The sequence below is a fragment of the Astatotilapia calliptera genome, chromosome 11, assembly GCF_964374335.1.
Source record: "Astatotilapia calliptera chromosome 11, fAstCal68.1, whole genome shotgun sequence".
Taxonomy (NCBI): domain Eukaryota; kingdom Metazoa; phylum Chordata; class Actinopteri; order Cichliformes; family Cichlidae; genus Astatotilapia; species Astatotilapia calliptera.
The window spans coordinates 30,002,924-30,023,430 of NC_137432.1; the positions used below are offsets into that span (position 1 = coordinate 30,002,924).

At 37.0% G+C, this 20,507-nt stretch overlaps 2 protein-coding genes across 2 annotated transcripts; both read right to left on the minus strand.

Annotated features, from left to right (window-relative positions):
• Window positions 1-546: 546 nt before the first annotated feature.
• Window positions 547-6,704, minus strand: LOC113032099 (sialic acid-binding Ig-like lectin 10). Its single transcript, XM_026184763.2, has 10 exons — window positions 6,517-6,704; window positions 5,741-6,154; window positions 5,164-5,484; window positions 4,791-5,048; window positions 3,890-4,147; window positions 3,093-3,350; window positions 2,716-3,000; window positions 2,402-2,507; window positions 2,233-2,302; window positions 547-1,410 (listed from the first exon to the last, which is right to left on the minus strand). Exons 1-10 carry the CDS (start codon window positions 6,593-6,595, stop codon window positions 1,111-1,113), a joined length of 2,349 nt encoding a protein of 782 aa, XP_026040548.1. The 5' UTR covers window positions 6,596-6,704; the 3' UTR covers window positions 547-1,110.
• Window positions 6,705-13,856: 7,152 nt separating this feature from the next.
• Window positions 13,857-19,898, minus strand: LOC113032100 (sialic acid-binding Ig-like lectin 14). Its single transcript, XM_080308078.1, has 7 exons — window positions 19,855-19,898; window positions 19,305-19,407; window positions 18,608-19,024; window positions 16,908-17,228; window positions 16,495-16,773; window positions 14,338-14,446; window positions 13,857-14,241 (listed from the first exon to the last, which is right to left on the minus strand). The coding sequence occupies exons 2-7, from the start codon at window positions 19,363-19,365 to the stop codon at window positions 14,133-14,135; spliced, it is 1,296 nt and encodes a 431-aa protein (XP_080164204.1). The 5' UTR covers window positions 19,366-19,407; window positions 19,855-19,898; the 3' UTR covers window positions 13,857-14,132.
• Between the last annotated feature and the right edge of the window lie 609 nt (window positions 19,899-20,507).

Sequence of the window (20,507 nt, forward strand, 5' to 3'; positions counted from 1 at the left end):
AAGTAAATGAAAATAAATAGTATATGAATATATAAAGAGTGTTGATATTTTGTAGCCATAAAATCAAAAATTGTTTATATTCTTTGCACTTTAAGCACTTGTTGGCCATGTCTTAGAACTGATATGCCTTTCCTGAAGAAAATGTTGCACGCTTCGTTTTGTAGGGAAATACGTTACCATACTGAAAAAAGGGAATTTCATCATTACTGTCATAACCTGATTTTGACTGCTGGAATGAGAAAACTGTTGTTTGAGCAAGCAACTTAAAAACAGCCCCAAATAATATGTAAACTGTAGTGTGCTTGTTGAAAGTGAGCATGCAGACTGCTTGTAATTTTAAGCTATAAAGACTTTTGTATATTGTTTTTAGGAACCCTTACACGTGCATTGTTATTGTGTACTTAAGGAGTGTTCGGGGACTTTTGACATTAGCATTAGAACCACTGAAGCTAGTATAAAACAAATGATTTGGTCAAAATAAACATTCTGACTTGATGAACGTGTCGGATAAAAACTCAAAAAGAAAATAAATGATCTCATGCAAGACAGGGAAAAAATAAATTTACTAAGCAAAAAGACGTACATTTTTCAGCAAGAATACAAAGTACAAAAAACATGGTTTAAAATGGCATTTTGTGAAAGCACTAAAAGGAAACTCCAAAGATCATTTGTCACACTTTGGCTGTACACTTTCAAATATATGTGGCCAGACAATGTCAGTGTTGGCCATCTGCCAAATGGAAACTTAAACCGTTAAAAATCTGCAAAATACATCAAGAATACAGTAAAAAAAAGTTAAGCCACTATATTTACTACTACAGCTAAATGTCATTGGGCAAGATTTTATAGTAAAGAAGTATAGACATCTAAAAATTGCTTAACCATGACATTTTTCTAATATGTGTAATCATTAAACTATTGCAGAGCATTATATTCAGAGGTAACATTTTCATCCCTGTAAGATTTGATTTGTTAATATTTGTGAAGTTTACAACATAGAGGAAATTTTAATTCAAAAATTAATTCAAACACAAAATGGAAATCCATCCATCCATCAATTACATCTGAAGAGATCAATATTTATCCTTAGCAACTATACAAAAGAATTCCTCAATTATCATCTATTATGTCATTCACAGTGGAGTACACTGCCTCATCTTCCCCTTCCTTCTTTTCTGGTTCACAGTGTTTCATCTCCCCCTCCAACATTTTACCGTCGTCTCCATCATCATCTACTTGTTCTTTTTTTATTATCCTCTTGATTTCAGCGTACTCCGTCTTTGTGCTTTCTTGCGTCCTTGCTGGCTTTGTTTTTAACAGGGAAAAATCAATGGTGGCATATTCCACTTCTTTTGTCCCACTGTTTGAGTTCAGGGTCTGGTTGTTTTGTAATGCTTGACCATCATATATCTGATAGGTACAAAGTAAATTGTTTCAGTCATTTATCAGCTACAGGCAGCCCAACATTGTGCAAACTATCCATTTATCTAGTGTGTATTCTTTCATGCTTCAAAGGGTGTGAGTTCTGCGCCATATTCTAAGTCAAGCTATCCTATTTGTTTGGTTTCTCTCTCCATCTGTCCCTTCCTGCGTTGTGCTGGTGTAAGGGGTGCACCTGTAAATTGCTAGGCAGTGTTAAACGTCGCCTAGCAGAATAAAGGCAGCGTCACTTTATTCTGAAGCCTCTGCCTACCATTACAGCTATGCCTTGTTGTCAGCCCATGTTTTCAATGATGCACCTATCTAAAGTTGTATAATATGTAGTGTTCATTAAAGGATTGGCTTTTCATTTCTGGAAAACAATCAACTTTCCTGACACTGTCTTGCTTGACACTGTCTTGTGTGTTGTTGTTTAGTGTAGTCCTGATGGACTGAGCTGACTTATTATTGTTTCACCTGATAGCGCTGTGCAGTGAGTGGTTAGTTTGGTGGGGTGGTTTGTTTTAATATAAGAGGTGGTTCAGTGTGTGTGTGTGTGTGTGTGTGTGTGTGTGTGAGAGAGAGAGAGAGAGATTCCTATCTACATACTATGCATATACATCTGCCTTTATGTAACACAGAGATGTGAAAGATTTTTATTTTTATGCCTTGAAATGATGAGTTTTATCCAGTGGAATCCAGTGTGGATTACCAGCAGCAGTAAGACTTCTTCCAAATGTATGCAAGATATTTGTGCAGAAACCCATTTTATTATTTTAAGTTATATCAAAAAAGATGAATCAACATAAATACCAGTGGGTCATCTGGACGTGTCAGCATCACAAAAGTGTCATTCAAATGTCCAGAACTCGTCATTTCTTTCCTGTAGAAAAGGGCATATTTACAGAAACAATGTCGAAATGAATCTTAATTTGCATCTACACGGAAACATTAATAATAACTACAAAAATAAATTCTGTACCTGTAGCACTTTTTTGCCAAAAAGCAAACACCTGATGAAAGAACTGCACCAATCAAAAATGCAATGATAATTTCCAGAAATTGCCACCTAAGACCCGATGACGGCTCTGCACTCGAAGGAAACAACATGAAAAACCTGTTAACTCACATATTGAATTATATACAGCACACCTAATGGCTAGTCTAATGATTGTCTTAATTACATAGGTCATAGATTACATGGGTCCAAAAATGGTAGTAAAAATGTCAAGTGGTTAAAAGTGTTACAGAAAGGGTTTTAATTTAAAACAACAACAACAACCAAACAAAACTTACCATCTTTTTTGGACAAGTTGTTATTGATCAGCAGGTTCTCTCTTACTTCTCCATTTCCATTGTTGCTGACACATTCAACAGTGCTGTTGCCATGGTTTTTTACAGTGAGACTGACAGTGCTGTTGACTGTGTGGTTTGATACACTAGTAATGACAGAGTACTCTGTGTGGTGATTCAACAGAGGCCATGTGATGTTAGGTAAAGGAAAGCCTTCACTGATGCACACACAGGTCAAACCCTCAGACTGAAGCACACATCCTGAGCCATTCTGTATCTTTGTATGCCCTGTAAACATGTAGTCAGAATCATAAAACAGGACACGCTGCAAGCTATAATGTTAATGAACTTCAGGTTAAAAATACATGCCATCTACTTACAAGTCACAGTTACATCAACATATGAAGGCACAGCTGTGTCCAGATGTTTTACTGTACAGATGTACTGCCCTGAATGTTCTGATGTTACATTATGGATGACAAGTGTAGCTGATCCAGTGTCATTGTGCAGCTTTGTGTTAGAACTAAGTTTAGACCACACAATCACGGATGGAGGAAAACTTTCAGCACTGCAGGTCAGATTCAGAACATCTCCCTCCTTAACAGTTGTATTCCCCATGATCTGATGTGTCCTGTTATCTGCAAAATACATTTCAGTGATTTCAGTGGTATATTTAAGGAGAGGGCAAGTTACACTGACATGTAATCATTCAACCAGAAAAATGGATAAGAATGATAACAACGCGAGTTTAATTAATGCAAAGTGTAAAATGCCACAAATGTCATTAAAATGCAAATTACAATTTGGTCACTGTACAACATCATAATAGTTTTCAACAGGCTCTTAATACATTTCCTCTTACTTCCCCTGTATAGTGCAGTCTACAGTGTTCCTCTTTCTAAGCAAATTTTTACTCTACATCATCGTCTTCAACTTATCAAAATTATTTTAAATGACATTTTTGAAAAGTACAAGTCGTCAGTGGTATCACTGTCTGAACATTTCAAAGCCAATATACACAGATATTGAGATGATATCACATATTTAATGAGGTGTGGCTGTAAGAGTTATTCAAAAGAATTACACTAATCTAAATGCACCATTTCAGGTACCAGATGAAACGAATATGACCACTGCTAAAAATCTTCTGCTTAAAAGCACAAAGTTTTGTACTTACATATCACTGTGATATTGATATCCTTCTTCAGGGTATTGTTCATATATGTAACTGCACAGATGTACTGTCCAGAATGTTCTGGTTTCACATTCTCAATGACAAGCCTGGCTGATCCAGAATAACTGTGCAAGTTTGTGTCAGAACCAAGTTTAGACCACACAATCAGAGATGGAGGGAAACTGTCAACACTGCAGGTCAGATTCAGAACATCTCCCTCCCTAACAGTTGTATTCCCCATGATCTGATGTGTCCTGTTATCTGCAAAATACATTTCAGTGAGTTCAGTGGTATATTTAAGGAGAGGGCAAGTTGCACTGCCATTTTCTGTTCAATCAGAAAAATGCCCGAACGCCCCTCAAAAAACATAAAAAAAAATCACATCTTGCAAAGCTGTGTAGATGTTAACTTGCAGGATAAGAATGATAACAGCGTGTGTTTAAGTAATGCAAAGTGTAAAATGCCACAAACATCAATAAAATGCAAATTACAATTTGGTCATTGTACATTATCATAATAGTTTTCAAAAGGCTCCTAATACATTTCCTCTTACTTCCCCTGTATAGTGCAGTCTACAGTATTTCTCTTTCTAAGCAAATTTTTACTCTACATCTATAAATAATAAGATGTACATTTGTACATCGTCTTCAACTTTTCAAAATTATTTTAAATGACATTTTTGACATTTATGAAAAATACAAGTCGTCAGTGGTATCACTGTCTAAACATTTCAAAGCCAATATACACAGATGTTGAGATGATATCATATATTTAACGAGGTGTGGCTGTAAGAGTTATTCAAAAGAATTACACTAATCTAAATGCACCATTTCAGGTACCAGATGAAACGAATATGACCACTGCTAAAAATCTTCTGCTTAAAAGCACAAAGTTTTGTACTTACATATCACTGTGATATTGACATCCTTCTTCAGGGTATTGTTCATATATGTAACTGCACAGATGTACTGTCCAGAATGTTCTGGTTTCACATTCTCAATGACAAGCCTGGCTGATCCAGAATAACTGTGCAAGTTTGTGTCAGAACCAAGTTTAGACCACACAATCAGAGATGGAGGGAAACTGTCAACACTGCAGGTCAGATTCAGAACATCTCCCTCTCTAATAGTTGTAACACCACTGATTGTAATTTCTTTCATATCTGTGAGATAAAAATACACATTTTACAATCATGTTATTTCCTTTTCAGAATCTGCTGATGATTCAATAGATTTTAAAAAATGCAAACAATAAATAGGAGGTTGCAAAGTACTCACGGTTTACATGTACAGTCAAAGTCTCCTCTGTAGATTTTCTACCTGTGAAGTTGATCTTGCAAGTGACACTGGTGTTATGGTGTTCAGCTGAAGGATTAAAGGTCAAAGTTGAGATGTGTCTTTGTGTGAAAGTCGTCGGATTGTCAGTGTTGAAGTCAGTCCTGTTTCCTGTAATGTAAGATTCAGTCCCTCCTGCTCCTCTCCATGTCCAGGTGATTTCAGGAACAGATCCAGAGCAGAGACCAGGAGCAGTGCAGGTCAGTGTGGCCTGCTGTCCCTCAGACAGTGTGGGAGTCATTACTGTGGGCTTCTGACTAAGACCTTATGGAAATAAATTGCATTAATGAACCCAAATTAACTACCGGAAGTTCATCTAGCACATTAATCTGGGTTCAAATAATAAGCTATTTAGTGAAAAGGGTCGTTTTGCCAGGAACTGCTGCAGTTCCTACCAGCTACCATAGAGGTCAACAATTCCCCAGAAGAGTTAATACTTCATTAAGACCATAAAAATCCTAAATATGTTATTATACATGACTTTTTTCTACATGATTGGCCTTGGAATAGCTTTTCATACCTTTAACAGAGACAGTTACTCTTGGAATGAATGTGAATCCATCTTGTTGTCCATTCATTTCACCAGTAACTCTGAGCTGATATGATCCAGAATCAGACTCTTTCAGATCGTTAATGATTATGCTGCAGTTGTTCTGACTCACATCAGGCTCCAAACGTGAGACTCGTCCTTCAAACCCAGACTGAGCTTTTTTGTCTGTGTTTTTGTTGCTGTGAAATATTATTTCATCATCACTGCAACTGTGTTGAGATGTTTCACATTTGTACCAAACTGTATGTTTGGGTGTAAACTCATCAGCAGTAGTGAAAGAACACGGGATCACAACACAGAGTCCAGCCTCTGCTGTTAGTTCTCGCTCACTCAGAGTAACACAGTATCCTTTGTCACAGTGTTGCTGGCCCCAGGCTGAAGCACCTGTTAATGCAAAGGGAAAGATAAATATAATGATATATCACAGTAACTTGTATTTTTTACACAAGGTGTTTGTTTGTGCTATATACAGCAACTATAGTTTTCACATTTCATAGTGTATTATATCCAGGTTATGAAATCTGCCTGGATATTAGTTAACAGTATCTCGAGACATGTTTCACAAAAGATTAAATTAATTGTTAAAAAGCCAACAGATGATAGTAAAGGCACAAATTTATGATGAATTGTGAGTGTTAATAAAATCTTATCATCTGGATAAATTTCAGAAAAAGAGTGTTACATACAAATATAAAAAAAATCAAATACAAATATAGTAGAATTACATGAAAGGAGAAGATACAAACCTGTGCCAACAATGCTGCCTTTTACAGAGAAAAACAGATTTGCCCAGATGAGCACAAACATGTTCGATGCTCGAGACATTCAGTCTCTCCCTCCACAGAATAACTTGTCCAGCAGAGGAGCAGCCTCTGCTGTTAGTTTTTGTTCACAAAGGATAACACAGTATTCTTGAGACTGCTGTCTTCCACCAGTTTTGCAACCTAATTACAAGAATACAGAAGAGTCAAAATGTTTTTTAGCATTGCTGCTCTCAGAGAAAAGCAGAATACCCCAGATGAGAACAAATGTTCGATATGTGACACGTTCAGTTTATCCCTCCACAGAGAAACTTGAACGCAGATGATGTAAAGATGCAGAACTAAAACAAGGGATTGTCCACATTTTACACAAATTATCTTAAAGGATGTCACATAATTTGCTAGCAGTCATATGTATAAACTCGGTCTTAATACATAGCTGTATCATTTAATTAATACAACAACAGAAATAAATGTAGAAACAGTCCACCAGTTTTTTTGTCCAGCACAAGTAACTTTTGTCAGCAGTGCCATATAGAAGAAAAGGTGGAATTGTATTTATTTTTTACCTTTTTCCTGTGTTTCTCGTTCTCTCTTCTCTCCACAGTGATCTCAGCTGACTGCCCTAGTCGTCTCTATTTTCTGTTTCTTCCTTGTTTTTGCACCAAGATATAAGGAAGTTTCTCAGCACACGTTTAAATGTTACTGAGCAAGACTGGCTTCAGTAAAAGCACCATCTTATATCACACTATGTAAATGTATTTCTCACTACTTAAGCACTGAGAAATGCAGCTGTTTTATTTGCTTAAAAAAGACCCTCTACTGCTGAATCTCTGCATAGAGAGTATTCTTTTTTTTCTTGATAACTCGAAGCTGGTAAAAATTAAGGAATTGGAACTGGTGAAGAAACCTCATGTTACTGACAGTGTGTGGTACATGCACAGTCGTGGCTGCAAGTTTTGGCTGTGGCATAAAGTTTCTTTTTTGTGTACTTTGCTGATCTTTTGCTGTCCCTTGCATTTAATGTCTCACTGTATGTATACATTCAAAACAGAAGTAGCAACAAATCCAAAGGCAACTACCCGACTGTAGGCCACAAATGATCTGAAATCACATTACTGGCACACTGGTACAGCACATGTGAGTGAAAGCTTCACAAGCAACAGTGGTGTGTAAATTCAAGAAACATAAGAAACATGTTTCCCTCCTGTTTTTCTTTCCCTCCTTTGTGTATTTAATGTGTCGTCCTTTGCTCTTTGTTGCGTTGTCCCCTCACGGTGCTGTGTTTTTCTTCCATGCTCCTGGTAATGTTCTGGTTCTCTGTTTCCTGGTTTTCTAGTTTGCGCTACATGTTTTGAGTTTCTAGTTTAGTTTTCTTGTATTTTATTTTCAAGTTTTTCTACAGCAATAAAGCTGCCGTTTTGAGTTTATTCCTTTGTGTATGTGTCTTGCTTTTGGGTTCTTCATCCTGCCTGGCACACATCACATACTTTGACATTCTTGGGGCTTTAGCAGATTTCAAAGTTTCATACACGCCTTCATATTGCAGAGTTCACATAAGTAATATTTTTACGTGCATCAAAATAAGTTGTATTTAAAAGGAAATCTCACAATGTCTATGTTACCGTTTTATTTTAATATCAATATTCAATAAGCCAAAAATAACTAAAACTAGCAACATGTACAGTAAATTTAATGGTCAAGACAAAGGGTGTTTTCACATCCTCTTTTAAGCTGAAAGAGAAAAAGTGTTGAATAGACAGTTGTGTGTGTTTAGCTGTTTCTTTGAACCACCAAGTAGTTCAGAGAAACAGCTTGCCACCGGCTTTCATGTTGGCAAAATGATTGTAAGTCACATATTTTGTCCAACTGTGCTTCAATGCTGTGGCTGTGTTTGGCAAGGCACACACAGACGTTTCCCTTCCTATAAAATTTAAGTAACATTGTTACTTAAAAAAATACTCAGGGAAGTTCAGTTAAATATTGTGCTTTGTCTTTAGGGGCCACCGTATGTAAATATATATAAATAAAACCACGGTTTATTTTTTTACATTAATAATTCCTTTTGTGCATAATTTTACATTGTTGTTAATAATAAATTAATTAAAGCAACAAAACAACCTGAAGAGCCGGTTGGGAGCCGAAAGAGCCGACTCTTTTTAGTGAGCTGAGCCGAAAGAGCCAGTTCTCTAAAAAGAGCCGGAAATCCCATCACTACTCTGTTGCAGTGTCTGCTTGTGAGTCTGTCTGTAAGTTCAGTCTGTGTTTCCTGTTTTGTTTTGAAAGTCCGTGTCTCATGTTAGCATGTCTGGTTTTGCTTCCTTTGTCTCGTCAGCCCTGATGCGCCCCAGCTGTTTCCCTCCTGTCTCCCATTCCCTGATTGCTCCTCTGTGTATTTAAGCCCCGTGTTTTCGTTTGTTTGTGTTGCGATTTACCCTCATCTTGTAATGTGTGTTCTGTCTGCCTATGTGAGTTTATTTTGTAACTTTCAGTGTTGTTCCTTTTTAGTTCAGCATTAAAGCTGGTTTTAATTTCACATTTTGCCTCAATTAGTTTGCACTTTGCGTCCTCCTTACCACCATTCCTCCCTGCACACAGCCTTCACATGACATTTTCACCCACCTTAATAGGTCTTGCATTAGTATAGAGTGTGTGTCCACACCAGATCCTGGAATTTCATCTCTCAAACTCTTCCTCTCTAGGTCTTGAATAGTGTCATCTGGTTGGTTAACTCCGAATTACAGAGTAAGCTTTCCTCCTTAAACTTCCATAATACACACATCCAGCAAACTAACAAGTTCCTATTCTGTACTATCAAAACAAATCCACATAAATCCTAATTAAAATGAATACTCCTTCTGGCAAAATGTAATTATTACAAAAGCAAAGCCATTTAGACGATGTTAAATCTATTTTCCTTTAAAATATTCCTTTCTCTCACTGGAGTCTGCAGCTGCAACCAGATGCAACTGTGTTGTACCACCTAGTGATGGGTCCAGCAACACTGACGCACCGGCACATGTATCAAGCTCACAGAGCGAAACCTGTATCGGTGCGTGTGTCGCTTTAAGAAAAAGTCACGTGATCGATACAGCTGCTGTATCGCTCATTGCCAACACTCTAAACTGTGTTTAAAAGGTACCACATCTGCATCTGTCAACGGAATGTGTCGCCACCAAAACAACAAAAACAAAATTACTCTCGCAAAGAAACAGATAATACATATCTCTCCATAAAAAATGGAGCCCAAAAGAAAAAGAAAAGCTTCTGCTGCGTGGGATCATTTCAATCTTTTAACTGCAAATAAGGTAACTGTTTGTCTGTCTTTGTTTCAGTGTAATCTATCAGAATAGGAAAAACAGCAATGTGACCTGCAGTGTAAAGTATTCATTACATTTTATGCAGGTTAAATGTCGCATCTGTTCTGCGGCGCTTTCTTACACAAACAAAAGCACCTCCTCAATGTTTAGGCATTACAGAGCCAAACATGAAAATGAGGAGACAAACACACGGAGAATGAACACAGCTAGGCCTATATAGACATTGAGCAGCATTGTCATCATTTTTTTTCATTAATATATGTTTTATTATTTTGAAATCAAGCATCTAGGAAGACTGTTTTTGACCAGGCAGTCCTGAATTTTATTTTATTTTTTTATAAAAGACAATCCCTTAGTATTGTGGAGAGTGTTGGAGAGAAACATTCCAAGATCAGAGGATCCTTTAACGTACAGGGGGAATAGGAAGACATCTTATCCGAACCTTTTCTACCTGCCTTTACAGTTTTTGTGTACCCCAGCTTCATCTGTGCCCTGTGAGCGTGTGTTTTCCAAAGCTGAGGAAATGGTGTCAAAAACGCAATGGACTGAATGCAAAAACATTGGATAAACTTATTTTTCGGAATAGAAATTTATAATAAACTCTGAGTCAAATACTACGGTGGCCCCTAGAGACAAAGCACGTACAAACTCCAAAACACTTGCAAACTAAAAAACACGTACAAACTCCAAAACACTTGCAAACTCCAAAACACTTGCAAACTCCAAAACACTTGCAAACTCCAAAACACATGCAAATTCCAAAACACATGCAAATTCCAAAACACATGCAAACCCCAAAACACATGCAAATTCCAAAACACAACGGAAGTGCTCCAGGACGCTAGGGGCAGTGTTGAGCTCAATTTGCAAAATAAATGGCAAGTTTGTCTGTATGGGACGGTCTAGTCTCTGTCGCGCTTCCCAGGTTACCTAGCAACCGTGATACTAACTGCTGGAAACGTGTCATACAACTTGGTTTGACAGAAATGAAGGAGAACATATTTTGTTCATTTGTTTGTTTATTTCTACAAGAGCTTTGTGTGATTTGATAAGTATCTGAGGCTGAGACCACAGGACAGTAAAACATGATTTTTGGGCTTCATTTCTGTACTGAACAGTTATTTCAAGATTAGTTAGTAAATAAGAATTAGCTGATGTTGTTCATGAGACTAAAGTCATATCACTTTGGTAATGTAAATATAATATGGCCAATATTATAGTTATTATATTAATCATTATTAGCTATTACAGCACTGAACATGCACTCTGTGTCAAATACTGAGCTTCAGTACAGATTCAAGTTGCAGTTATTTATATGTCTTAACACCTTAAATCTTCACTCAAAGACAAGTATCTTTGACAGTGCATATATAGGTGTATCATATATAAGAGACAAATGTTGTTCCTTCAGTATGTTGGCATTACTAAATTTGGCTCATTGCTTACATATATTTATAAAAAGAAAACGTACAAGCTGTGAAAACTGTTTCTGATCAAATGAAGAGTAGACTGATATATGAAATATTCCCTTATTGGGTGAGAAAATCAGACCATGTCATAACTGCTTTAAGTCATACAGAATAGATATCAGAGCCTTAAACAGGCTGACTTCTGCTAAATGGGTCAAACTGGGCAGAAAGTATACAAACACATAACATCCTGATAGAATATGATGTAACACTATAGATCAACTTACCTCAGAATATATAAAGCATATAAACAATTACAGCAATATGATGCAACAAACACAGCAGTACTACTAATCCAAAATACTCAAAGCTTCATAGAACTGAAACAAACATTTATTTTTAGGTCCATTCTGCTGCTGATACATACTTTAGGTTTCTGAATATTAAACTTGTTGCTGCCTTTCATAGTGTGTAACTTGAAGGCCCTGAGTACTTTCTCCCACACTGAAAACACTGGGAGGATAAAATTATTTGAACATTACCTAATAAGACTGATTCAGGACAGACAGTTATGTTAAACTTTCCTAGCAGTCCTTCACAAACAGGGAACAGTCTGTCTATTCTCTCCATCTGTCAGCTGCTGCTGGCTCTTCCTCACACACTGCTGAGTTTGTCCTGGTGGATCATCAGGGGTGCAAAGCCTCACAGATGATGTGCAGCAGTGGGTCCCTCAGTCTGTCCTCACTCTGGACACTTGCAGTTGTCACACATGGAAATCAAATGTGTGATAAGCTGCAGGATTCAAACACAAGTGTGACTTATAAATGAATGTTCATACTTTTATTACACAATCAGAGAGAAAGAAACAGAGAGAGTGCAGGACAGACAGACAGGTGACAGTCTCAGGTGTATACACTACTACAAACAGGAGGATTTAGTGTTTGTGTTATTACGAAACAAGAAGAGTTCCCAGATGGTGCAGTGGACACATGTGTGGCTCCTGTGATTAAAGCATCTTTCTTTCAGCTTAACGAGTGAACCGTCAGCTCGTTCAAACACACGTTAAAGTCCGTTTGGCTCGACACCACCGAACAGAGGCAGCAATATAACATAGCTAACATTAACAGTGCAGTGAATCCTGCTTGTGCCGTGATATTCAGGACTGCAAACCGAGCAGCATCACTGACTTTCAGCTTGTTGTGTTTGTGGATATATGACTGACTTTAATTATCCACAAAATCATCACATTCTCTGTAAGATTAAGGTCGACTATATATATATTTTAAAGTAAAGGCTTTAAAACCAAGTTAACGCTGAAAGTACAGACATCGCTAATGTCACATAACTTTCCCGACATGTGGCCAACAGTAATGTTTTAATGTTCTTCATTATAAAAACATTTGCGCATAAATAAGTGACATAATATCCAGTACTTACTTCTGAAAGTTTACTCTTCGTCCGCTCCACTTCCGCCGTTTTTTTTCGGCAAAATTATCCACACCACCACAGCGCTATGAAGTCTGGGATATATTGGGCCATGAAGGCTACAATTAAGGACGCATTTGAGGGCCACATTTCGAGCAGCCTTTGAATTGGGACAGCCTTCATCGTGTTGCTGTGATGTAATTGGCCTTAAAATGCGGCCTTTAAGGCTGCAGACCCCAAATCCGGTCATTGGTACTTCCTGGCTTGTGTAGTTACTAGGTAACAAAAGCTCAACACTGCCCCTAGCGTCCTGGAGCACTTCCATTGTGTTTTGGAATTTGCAAGTGTTTTGGAGTTTGCATGTGTTTTGGAGTTTGTATGTGCTTTGTCTCTAGGGGCCACCGTAAAATACATTTAAATGGGTAATGTTACATTCACAATACCTTCATTTTAATTTTCACTTAACGTCATTCACAATATATTTCAAAGATGTCTATAATATTTGCAGTGTAAAAAATATAAAATGATTCCATGGAAAGTACAATACCTTACAGTGTATACAAGTATGACTAGGTCATTGAATCAGTGCCTGTTGTGAGTCTCAAGTAAGTTGCCTGCAATGATATTTAAGGTCCAGCAGGTGACAGTATGGAGCAAAACAGCAACACTGTGTCGACTCAGTATCGATACAGTTTGGGGAATGTGCTGAGACGCTTCACAAGGCCTCATCTACCCATCACTAGTACTACCTCTCTCCTTCCTGCTTTCTCTTCCACACTCCTCTTTTTTTCTCCCTTTTATAGAGAAGGGCCACAAGCTACACCAATCAACTATTCCCAGTAATCAACTCAAAATAGCTGGCAGCTGGACTACTGAAATCTCCACTGCCACTGTGGCTTATATCTTACACAAACGCAAACAAAAGTGTCCAATAATTGAACAGGAAAATATTCCTCACCTAATGTTTCATGGGAGATTCTGTCAGTTATTCCACCATGCCACATTTTACAACAATGGCAAAGAGGAACAGTAGAAAAACTGTGCTATAACTGACTGACCCCCAGAGAGCTAGTGAACTGATTTGATCCATAAAGAGGTAGAATAATTGTAGCCTTGTTAGCTACAACCTGCTGAACTTACAAAGATAAAAGAAAAGAACAAAAAAGCTCAATTTGCAGCTGTAGACAGGTGAACAATTTTATTAAACTCTATGTATAAATTGAAATAGAAAGTGTAATTTGTTACATATAAAACAATCTCATTTATTTACAATGGAATGTAAAAAATTAACAAATATTAAGCTTTAATTTAATAGCTAATTTAAATTAAAATTTGTAATACCAAAGTATCTGCTTTAATAAAGACAATGAAACTAAATTAAGTACATCACCAAAGTATTGACTACAGGCTGCCATTACAATCACACAGCTATCTGAAACCTGACTTTTTAGTTTATATGGTGTGCAATAACATCATAATCTGGTGACACATCTGCTTTTTGCAGTGACATGTCGGTTCTCTCCTCCTGATGTAGGTTCCCCTTTTTTCTTGAAGTCCTTTAATAAGAAGAAACAGAAGCCCATTATCATCTAAAAGTCTTGACTGCATTCAAAGAGTCAAAAAAACATAAAAATACATGTGGAGAAACATACCAAAGGAACCATATGTAGGTTATGCAGAAGACATTCAAAGTGAGAGATACACCAGCAACAATCCAGGGAAGAACTGTACTGTAAGAACCACAATGTTTCACACGAGCTGCTGTAAGACAGAAGAGAGCACATGCAAACACATATTTATATATGTAAACACACACACGTTTTTTTTTTTTATTTGTTTTTTTTATTTGAGTGTTTCCAGGAGCCACAGCTGAGTGGCTTAACAGCCACATGTGTCCGGTGACTGATACTTAGTGTGTAGAAGGGTGCCGAGAAATGTTTAATGCTTTACTCAAATTTTTGTTTTGGATGTTTGTTTGTTTTTGTTTTTGAAAGTACAAATGATTTTGCAGCACGTGATACAATCACTATTGTCCTGAATGTGAGACTTTTCTGCTGCTGAAGTTTAACAGAGATGCATATAATGTTAAAAAATTAGAAATGCACTATTTTGTTGTTTGATACAATATTTTCCTTTGCTGGAATGATGTTCTGTGGCATACTACTAGAAATAAATGAGCTCCAGTGGCAGAAATAAATGCTCTGGATAGTTTTTTTGTTATTAATTTCAATATAATTTGGTATTTTATTTCATTTATTGCAACTGTATTATCTACTGTACTTGTATTTACATAACGTATAAGTAAACCATTAAGTGATATCTCAACCATTTGGTAGAGATCAATATTAAAAAACTATAAGGTCTATAGAAAACAAAAAAAGATTGTGGTAATTAGTCATCCAAGTCTATTAGTATCCAAACAAACAAACAAAAATCCATATCCAAAGACTCATCAGAATTTCTGGAGGTCTTTTTTTCATGGAGAAATTTCAGGTTTTATAGAATATGTTTACAAATATATGTAAAAATCTATCTTCACACAAAACCTAATAATAATTATTAAAGTTACTGTTGTACCTGTAGCAATTTTTGACCAAACAGTGCACGATTACTGAAAAAAAAAAAAACCCAGTCAAAAAGGCAATGAAGACTTTCAGGAATCCTAAAATAAAACTAGATAATTGCTCTGCACTTGAGGGAAATGATATGGAAAGGACAAAGTGCTGTTGTTTATGTTGTTTTGAATTATGTGTAGCACATGCAAACCAGAGATCGTATTAAAAATCCAGTACTGAAATTAGATTCTCTCTTTCTTCTACATGCCCAATGTTGCTAAGAAATCCAACAGTGCTGTTGCCATGGTTTTTTACAGTGAGACTGACAGTGCTGTTGACTGTGTTGTTTGAAACAATAGTAATGATAGTATACTGAGTGTGGTTTTCTAGGAGCAGCCATTTGATGTTAGGTAAAGGAAACCCTTCACTGATACACACTAGTGATGGGATTTCCGGCTCTTTTTAGAGATCCGGCTCTTTCGGCTCCCAACCGGCTCTTCAGGTTGTTTTGTTGCTTTAATTAATTTATCATTAACAATAATATAAAATTATGCAGAAAAGGAATTACTAATGTAAAAAAAAGTGGTTTTATTTATATATGTTTATATATGGCCCCTAGAGACAAAGCACGTACAAACTCTAAAGCATATACAAACTCCAAAAAGCACGTACAAACTCAAAAACACATTTCAAGCATTAACTGAACTTCCAAAACAGAGCTACCCAGATCACTTAAATTACACAATTGAAAGCATGTGTGTATTGTTTGTGTATTTATAGACAAGCACTCATATTTATTCAAATACTTAAAAAAAAAAGTTCATTTACGTGTTACTACCACACACCAAATCCAGTTGTTAATACTTCCTGGCTTGTGTAGCCACTAGGTAACAAAAGCTCAACACTGCGCCTAGCATTCTGGAGCACTTCTGTTGCTACTGCGAGTGTAACTAACGCCCCTCCCCCCTCTGCCCAGCGCAAAGTACAGGCCGCGCATGCAGAGTTTAGCGGGGAAAAAAAGGGCGAGAGAGAGGGTGAGAGAAAGAAAAAAAAAACCTCGTTCACTTCAAAGAGTCGGCTCTAAGAGCCATTTCGTTCGCGAACGACCCATCACTAATACACACACAGGTCAAAACCTCTGACTGAAGCACACATACAGAGCCATCCTGTATCTTTGTATGCCCTATAAACATGTAACATGTCATTTTCATGCAAATATGAACTTCAGATTCAATATTCATATCATCCACTTACATGTCAGAGTCACATTGACATAGGAAGTCAGTGTTTTGTCCAGATGTTTTGCCATACAGATGTACTGCCCAGAATTTTCTGCTGTCACATTCGGGCTGACAAGTGTAGCAGATCCAGTATCATTGTGCAGGTCAGTGTTTTCAGTCTGAAGGTTTGTGTTGGGAGGAACTTTTTTCCACACAATACGAGCTGGCGGGAAACTTTCAACACTGCAGGTCAGATTCAGAACATTTCCCTCCCTCACACTTGTCACCCCAGTGACTTCAACTTCCTTCATATCTGTGAGACAAAAAATATAAAGTACATAATCATGTACTTTCCTTAACTTCTGACTTTCTTGCAAAAGCTTGCATGGAGCTGTAAACTTCAGTAGATTTAAAAAACAAAAACAATGAGACTGTAAAAGAACTCACAGTTTACTTTCAAAGTTGAAGCCTCCTCTGTAGTTGTTTCACATGTGAAGTGGATTTTACAGGTAACAGTGGTGTTGTGTTGTTCAGCTGAAGGATTAAAGGTTAAAGTTGAGATGTGTCTCTGTGTTGCATCAGTCAGATTCTCAGTCTTAAAATCCACGCTGTTTCCTGTAATGTAAGATTCAGTCCCTCCTGCTCCTCTCCATGTCCAGGTGATTTCAGGAACAGATCCAGAGCAGAGACCAGGAGCAGTGCAGGTCAGTGTGGCCTGCTGTCCCTCAGTCAGTGTGGGAATCATTACTGTGGGCTTCTGATTAAGAACTGGTGGAAATAAACTGAATTAATGAAACCAAATTAACTACCTGAGGTTAATCTATCACAGTGGTTTCCAAACTTTTTTCGCTGGGCCCCCCTTTGTTTTACAAGAAAAATGTTCGCACCCATATTTTGCTCAATTGCGGTTTATTTCACACCTCAAACATTTAGCAAACAATTAAGCAAATACAAGTAATCTGCAGGTAGTAAGGAAATAAACTACTAACTCTTTTATGCTATGTCCGCACCTACACGGGTATTTTTGAAAACACAGCTGTTTCGTCCACACGTAAACGGCGTTTCGAATCACCGAAAACGGAGATTTTTTAAAACTGAGTTTTTGCGTTTACGTGTGGACGAGGAATACATAGTTCGTCACTCAGCGTCAAAGGTATGTGCCTTTTTTCACGTCAGCTGTGCGCCACGTTATTGTTTACATGAGATGAATTGCAGAATGGCACATAGTCAGATTAACAGTATTTTGTCTCTATCTTCAGGTTTTACACGCTTACATTTACACACGCAGTTACTGTCCCTCCATTTAGAAAGGCAGAGGCTCATGGTGTGATTATTTTACATGTAGTTGTTTTTTTCCTGTGTAATAATATTCAACATTGCTGTCAATACATTTTTCAAAAAATGTCTCTTTGTGCAAAATGGGTTTAAAAACATAAACAGCTGTAGGATCCTGTTTGTCCGTGATTTAGACAGGGGGAACAAATCGTGGCAGGATCAGCCTGATGTTATTTGTATCCCACTGTAACTTTACTGTATAAAGAGCTAACATCTCCAAAATGTCAGGAGTAGTTAGTCATCACAAGATGTGTTTGTGAACTAAAAATCAAGAATGTGGGACGCTGTTTGTCCATGATTTGAAGAGCCCAGCGATGCTCCAGACGAAGGGAAAACCAATTTTGCAGGGGAGACCTACCTTGGCACTTGCTTCACCATATTTTCTAGTCTTTGGCTTAGAATGAAGTTGGTTTGGAAGCATATTCAGCTATGCTTCATCTCCTGCTTTGCATTTGTGCATGCGCCCTGTGCTAGCAGTGTCCAAGCGTTGTTTTGTTTTTTTTCCCCTTTTCATGCCAAGCCCCCCCCCCTGCAATGGCTCTGTGCCCCTCCTAGGGGGCGGGCCCCACACTTTGGGAAGGTCTGATCTATCACATTAATCTGGGCTCAAATATTAAAATATTAAATGAAAATGGTTAATAGGAAGCACAGGTTTTATCAGGAACTGCTACATTTCCTACCAGCTACCATAGAGGTCAAGAATTCCCCAAAAGAATGTATACTTCATTAAGACCATAAAATACAAAATATGCTATTGTAAATGACTGAATGTTTTTTTTCTACATGATTGTCCTTGGAATAGATTTTCATACCTTTAACAGAGACAGTTACTCTTGGAATGAATGTGAATCCACCTTGTTGTCCATTCAGTTCACCAGTAACTCTGAACTGATATGATCCAGAATCAGACTCTTCCAGATCATTAATGATGATGCTGCAGTTGTTCTGACTCACATCAGGCTCCAAACGTGAGACTCGTCCTTCAAACCCAGACTGAGCTTTTTTGTCTGTGTTTTTGTTGCTGTGAAATATTATGTCAGCATCACTGCAAAATTTTTGAGATGCTTCACATTTGTACCAAACTATATGTTTGGGTGTAAACTCATCAGCAGTAGTGAAAGAACACGGGATCACAACACAGAGTCCAGCTTCTGCTGTTAGTTCCCGCCCAGTGAGATTAATACAGTATCCTTTGTCGTAACAGTGTTGTTGTGCCCAGGCTGAGGCACCTGTTAATGCAAAGGGAAAGATAAATATAGTGATAAAGAATATTTACTTTACAATAAACATGTCTAATTAGAGACACTGAAATAACTTTTATCTTTTACACGGGCTGCTTGTTTGTGCTGTACTCCACAACTACTATAATGTTCAAAACATTAAATTAAAATGGCACACAAGCCAATAGATGATAGTAAAGGCACAAGTTTATGATGAACTGTGGGTAATAAAAAATTCTTATTATCATCACAAATATAGCAGAATTACAGTAAAGGACAAGATACAAACCCGTGTCAGCAATGCTTCCTTTTACAGAGACAAACAGAGCCGACCAGATGAGAAGAAACATTTTCAATGCTCGAGACGTTCAGTCTCTCCCTCCACAGGATAACTTATCCAGCAGATGAAGCAAACATGCAGAAATCAAAACAAAGAAAGAAAAAGTCAACAATTCAAATCACAGCTCAATAAAAGATGTTGCGTGCTTAGCTTTGAGACAAAGCAATGTGTCCTTTACAAACTGTGACACAAATATACCAATACTCCAGCATTCTTTATGAAAAAGACCTTTGTGACATCTGTTTCTAGATATTGTTTAAAAAATAAAAATTATAATCACAGTGCAGCAATAGCACCAATACAATAATATAATACAATAATAATTACTTGTAATAATAAATAAATTTATATTAACTGCCAAATAAGAGGACAGCATTGGGTCAGTCATACAATTTAATTAATAAATAATGGTCTTATTCACCAGCGCTTCTACATATGTGAAAAAGTCTTTACATTTCTTTTTTTAAAAAGATAGAAAGACTTTAAACCTTTTTTTTACCTGCTTTGCTTTGTTCTTCAAGCTTCTCTTCTCACTGATGTTTGCTGACTAAAGTTTTTCATCGTCGCCTCTCTTCTCTTTTTCTTCCTCATTCTTGCAACAAGGAAGTCTGTCAGTAAACCACTCAACTTTAAAGACTCACATTCTTGTTCCTCTGGTATAATTATAAAATGTTCATTGTTTATTACATAATTTACCTTTTTTTTAAACCCACTGTATTATCTTGAGATTTGATATTCCAGTAATGATGCTCAAACAAGTTTTATATATTCATATAGCATCAAGTCATCACCATTCACCTCAAGGCACTTTACAACCTCAATATGCGTAATAAGAATATGCTTCAGCCGATACCTTTTGATTAGCCTTGTCTTTGCTTTCGTGCTTTGTGGTAGATCTTTATTCTATATTCACGGAGATATTTGAATGCAAATCAATAAATCAATATTCAATTCAATATTAGAGTGGAAAAAAAAGACTCATATAGGACATAGCTTATTTTTATATTACCTGAGCTTTATACAACCCATACAGCGTGATTATATTGCTATCAAAGTACTTTCTTATTTACTCAGTGTAAAAGATTAAATGATTGAATTAAAACATTGAATGCATTAAAGAGCTTAAGAATATTCACTTCTGCATATTTCATG

Excerpts from the sequence above, each read along its gene's own strand:
- LOC113032099 (XM_026184763.2), bottom strand. The coding sequence starts at position 6,595 with ATGTCTCGAGCATCGAACATGTTTGTGCTCATCTGGGCAAATCTGTTT. Across the intron at positions 5,485-5,740 it reads AGTAACTGTCTCTGTTAAAG|GTCTTAGTCAGAAGCCCACA; the intron begins GTATGAAAAGCT and ends TATTTCCATAAG. Across the intron at positions 1,411-2,232 it reads CACGTCCAGATGACCCACTG|ATATATGATGGTCAAGCATT; the intron begins GTATTTATGTTG and ends TGTACCTATCAG.
- LOC113032100 (XM_080308078.1), bottom strand. The coding sequence starts at position 19,365 with ATGTTTCTTCTCATCTGGTCGGCTCTGTTTGTCTCTGTAAAAGGAAGC. Across the intron at positions 17,229-18,607 it reads AGTAACTGTCTCTGTTAAAG|TTCTTAATCAGAAGCCCACA; the intron begins GTATGAAAATCT and ends TATTTCCACCAG. Across the intron at positions 14,242-14,337 it reads ACCTACATATGGTTCCTTTG|GACTTCAAGAAAAAAGGGGA; the intron begins GTATGTTTCTCC and ends TTCTTATTAAAG.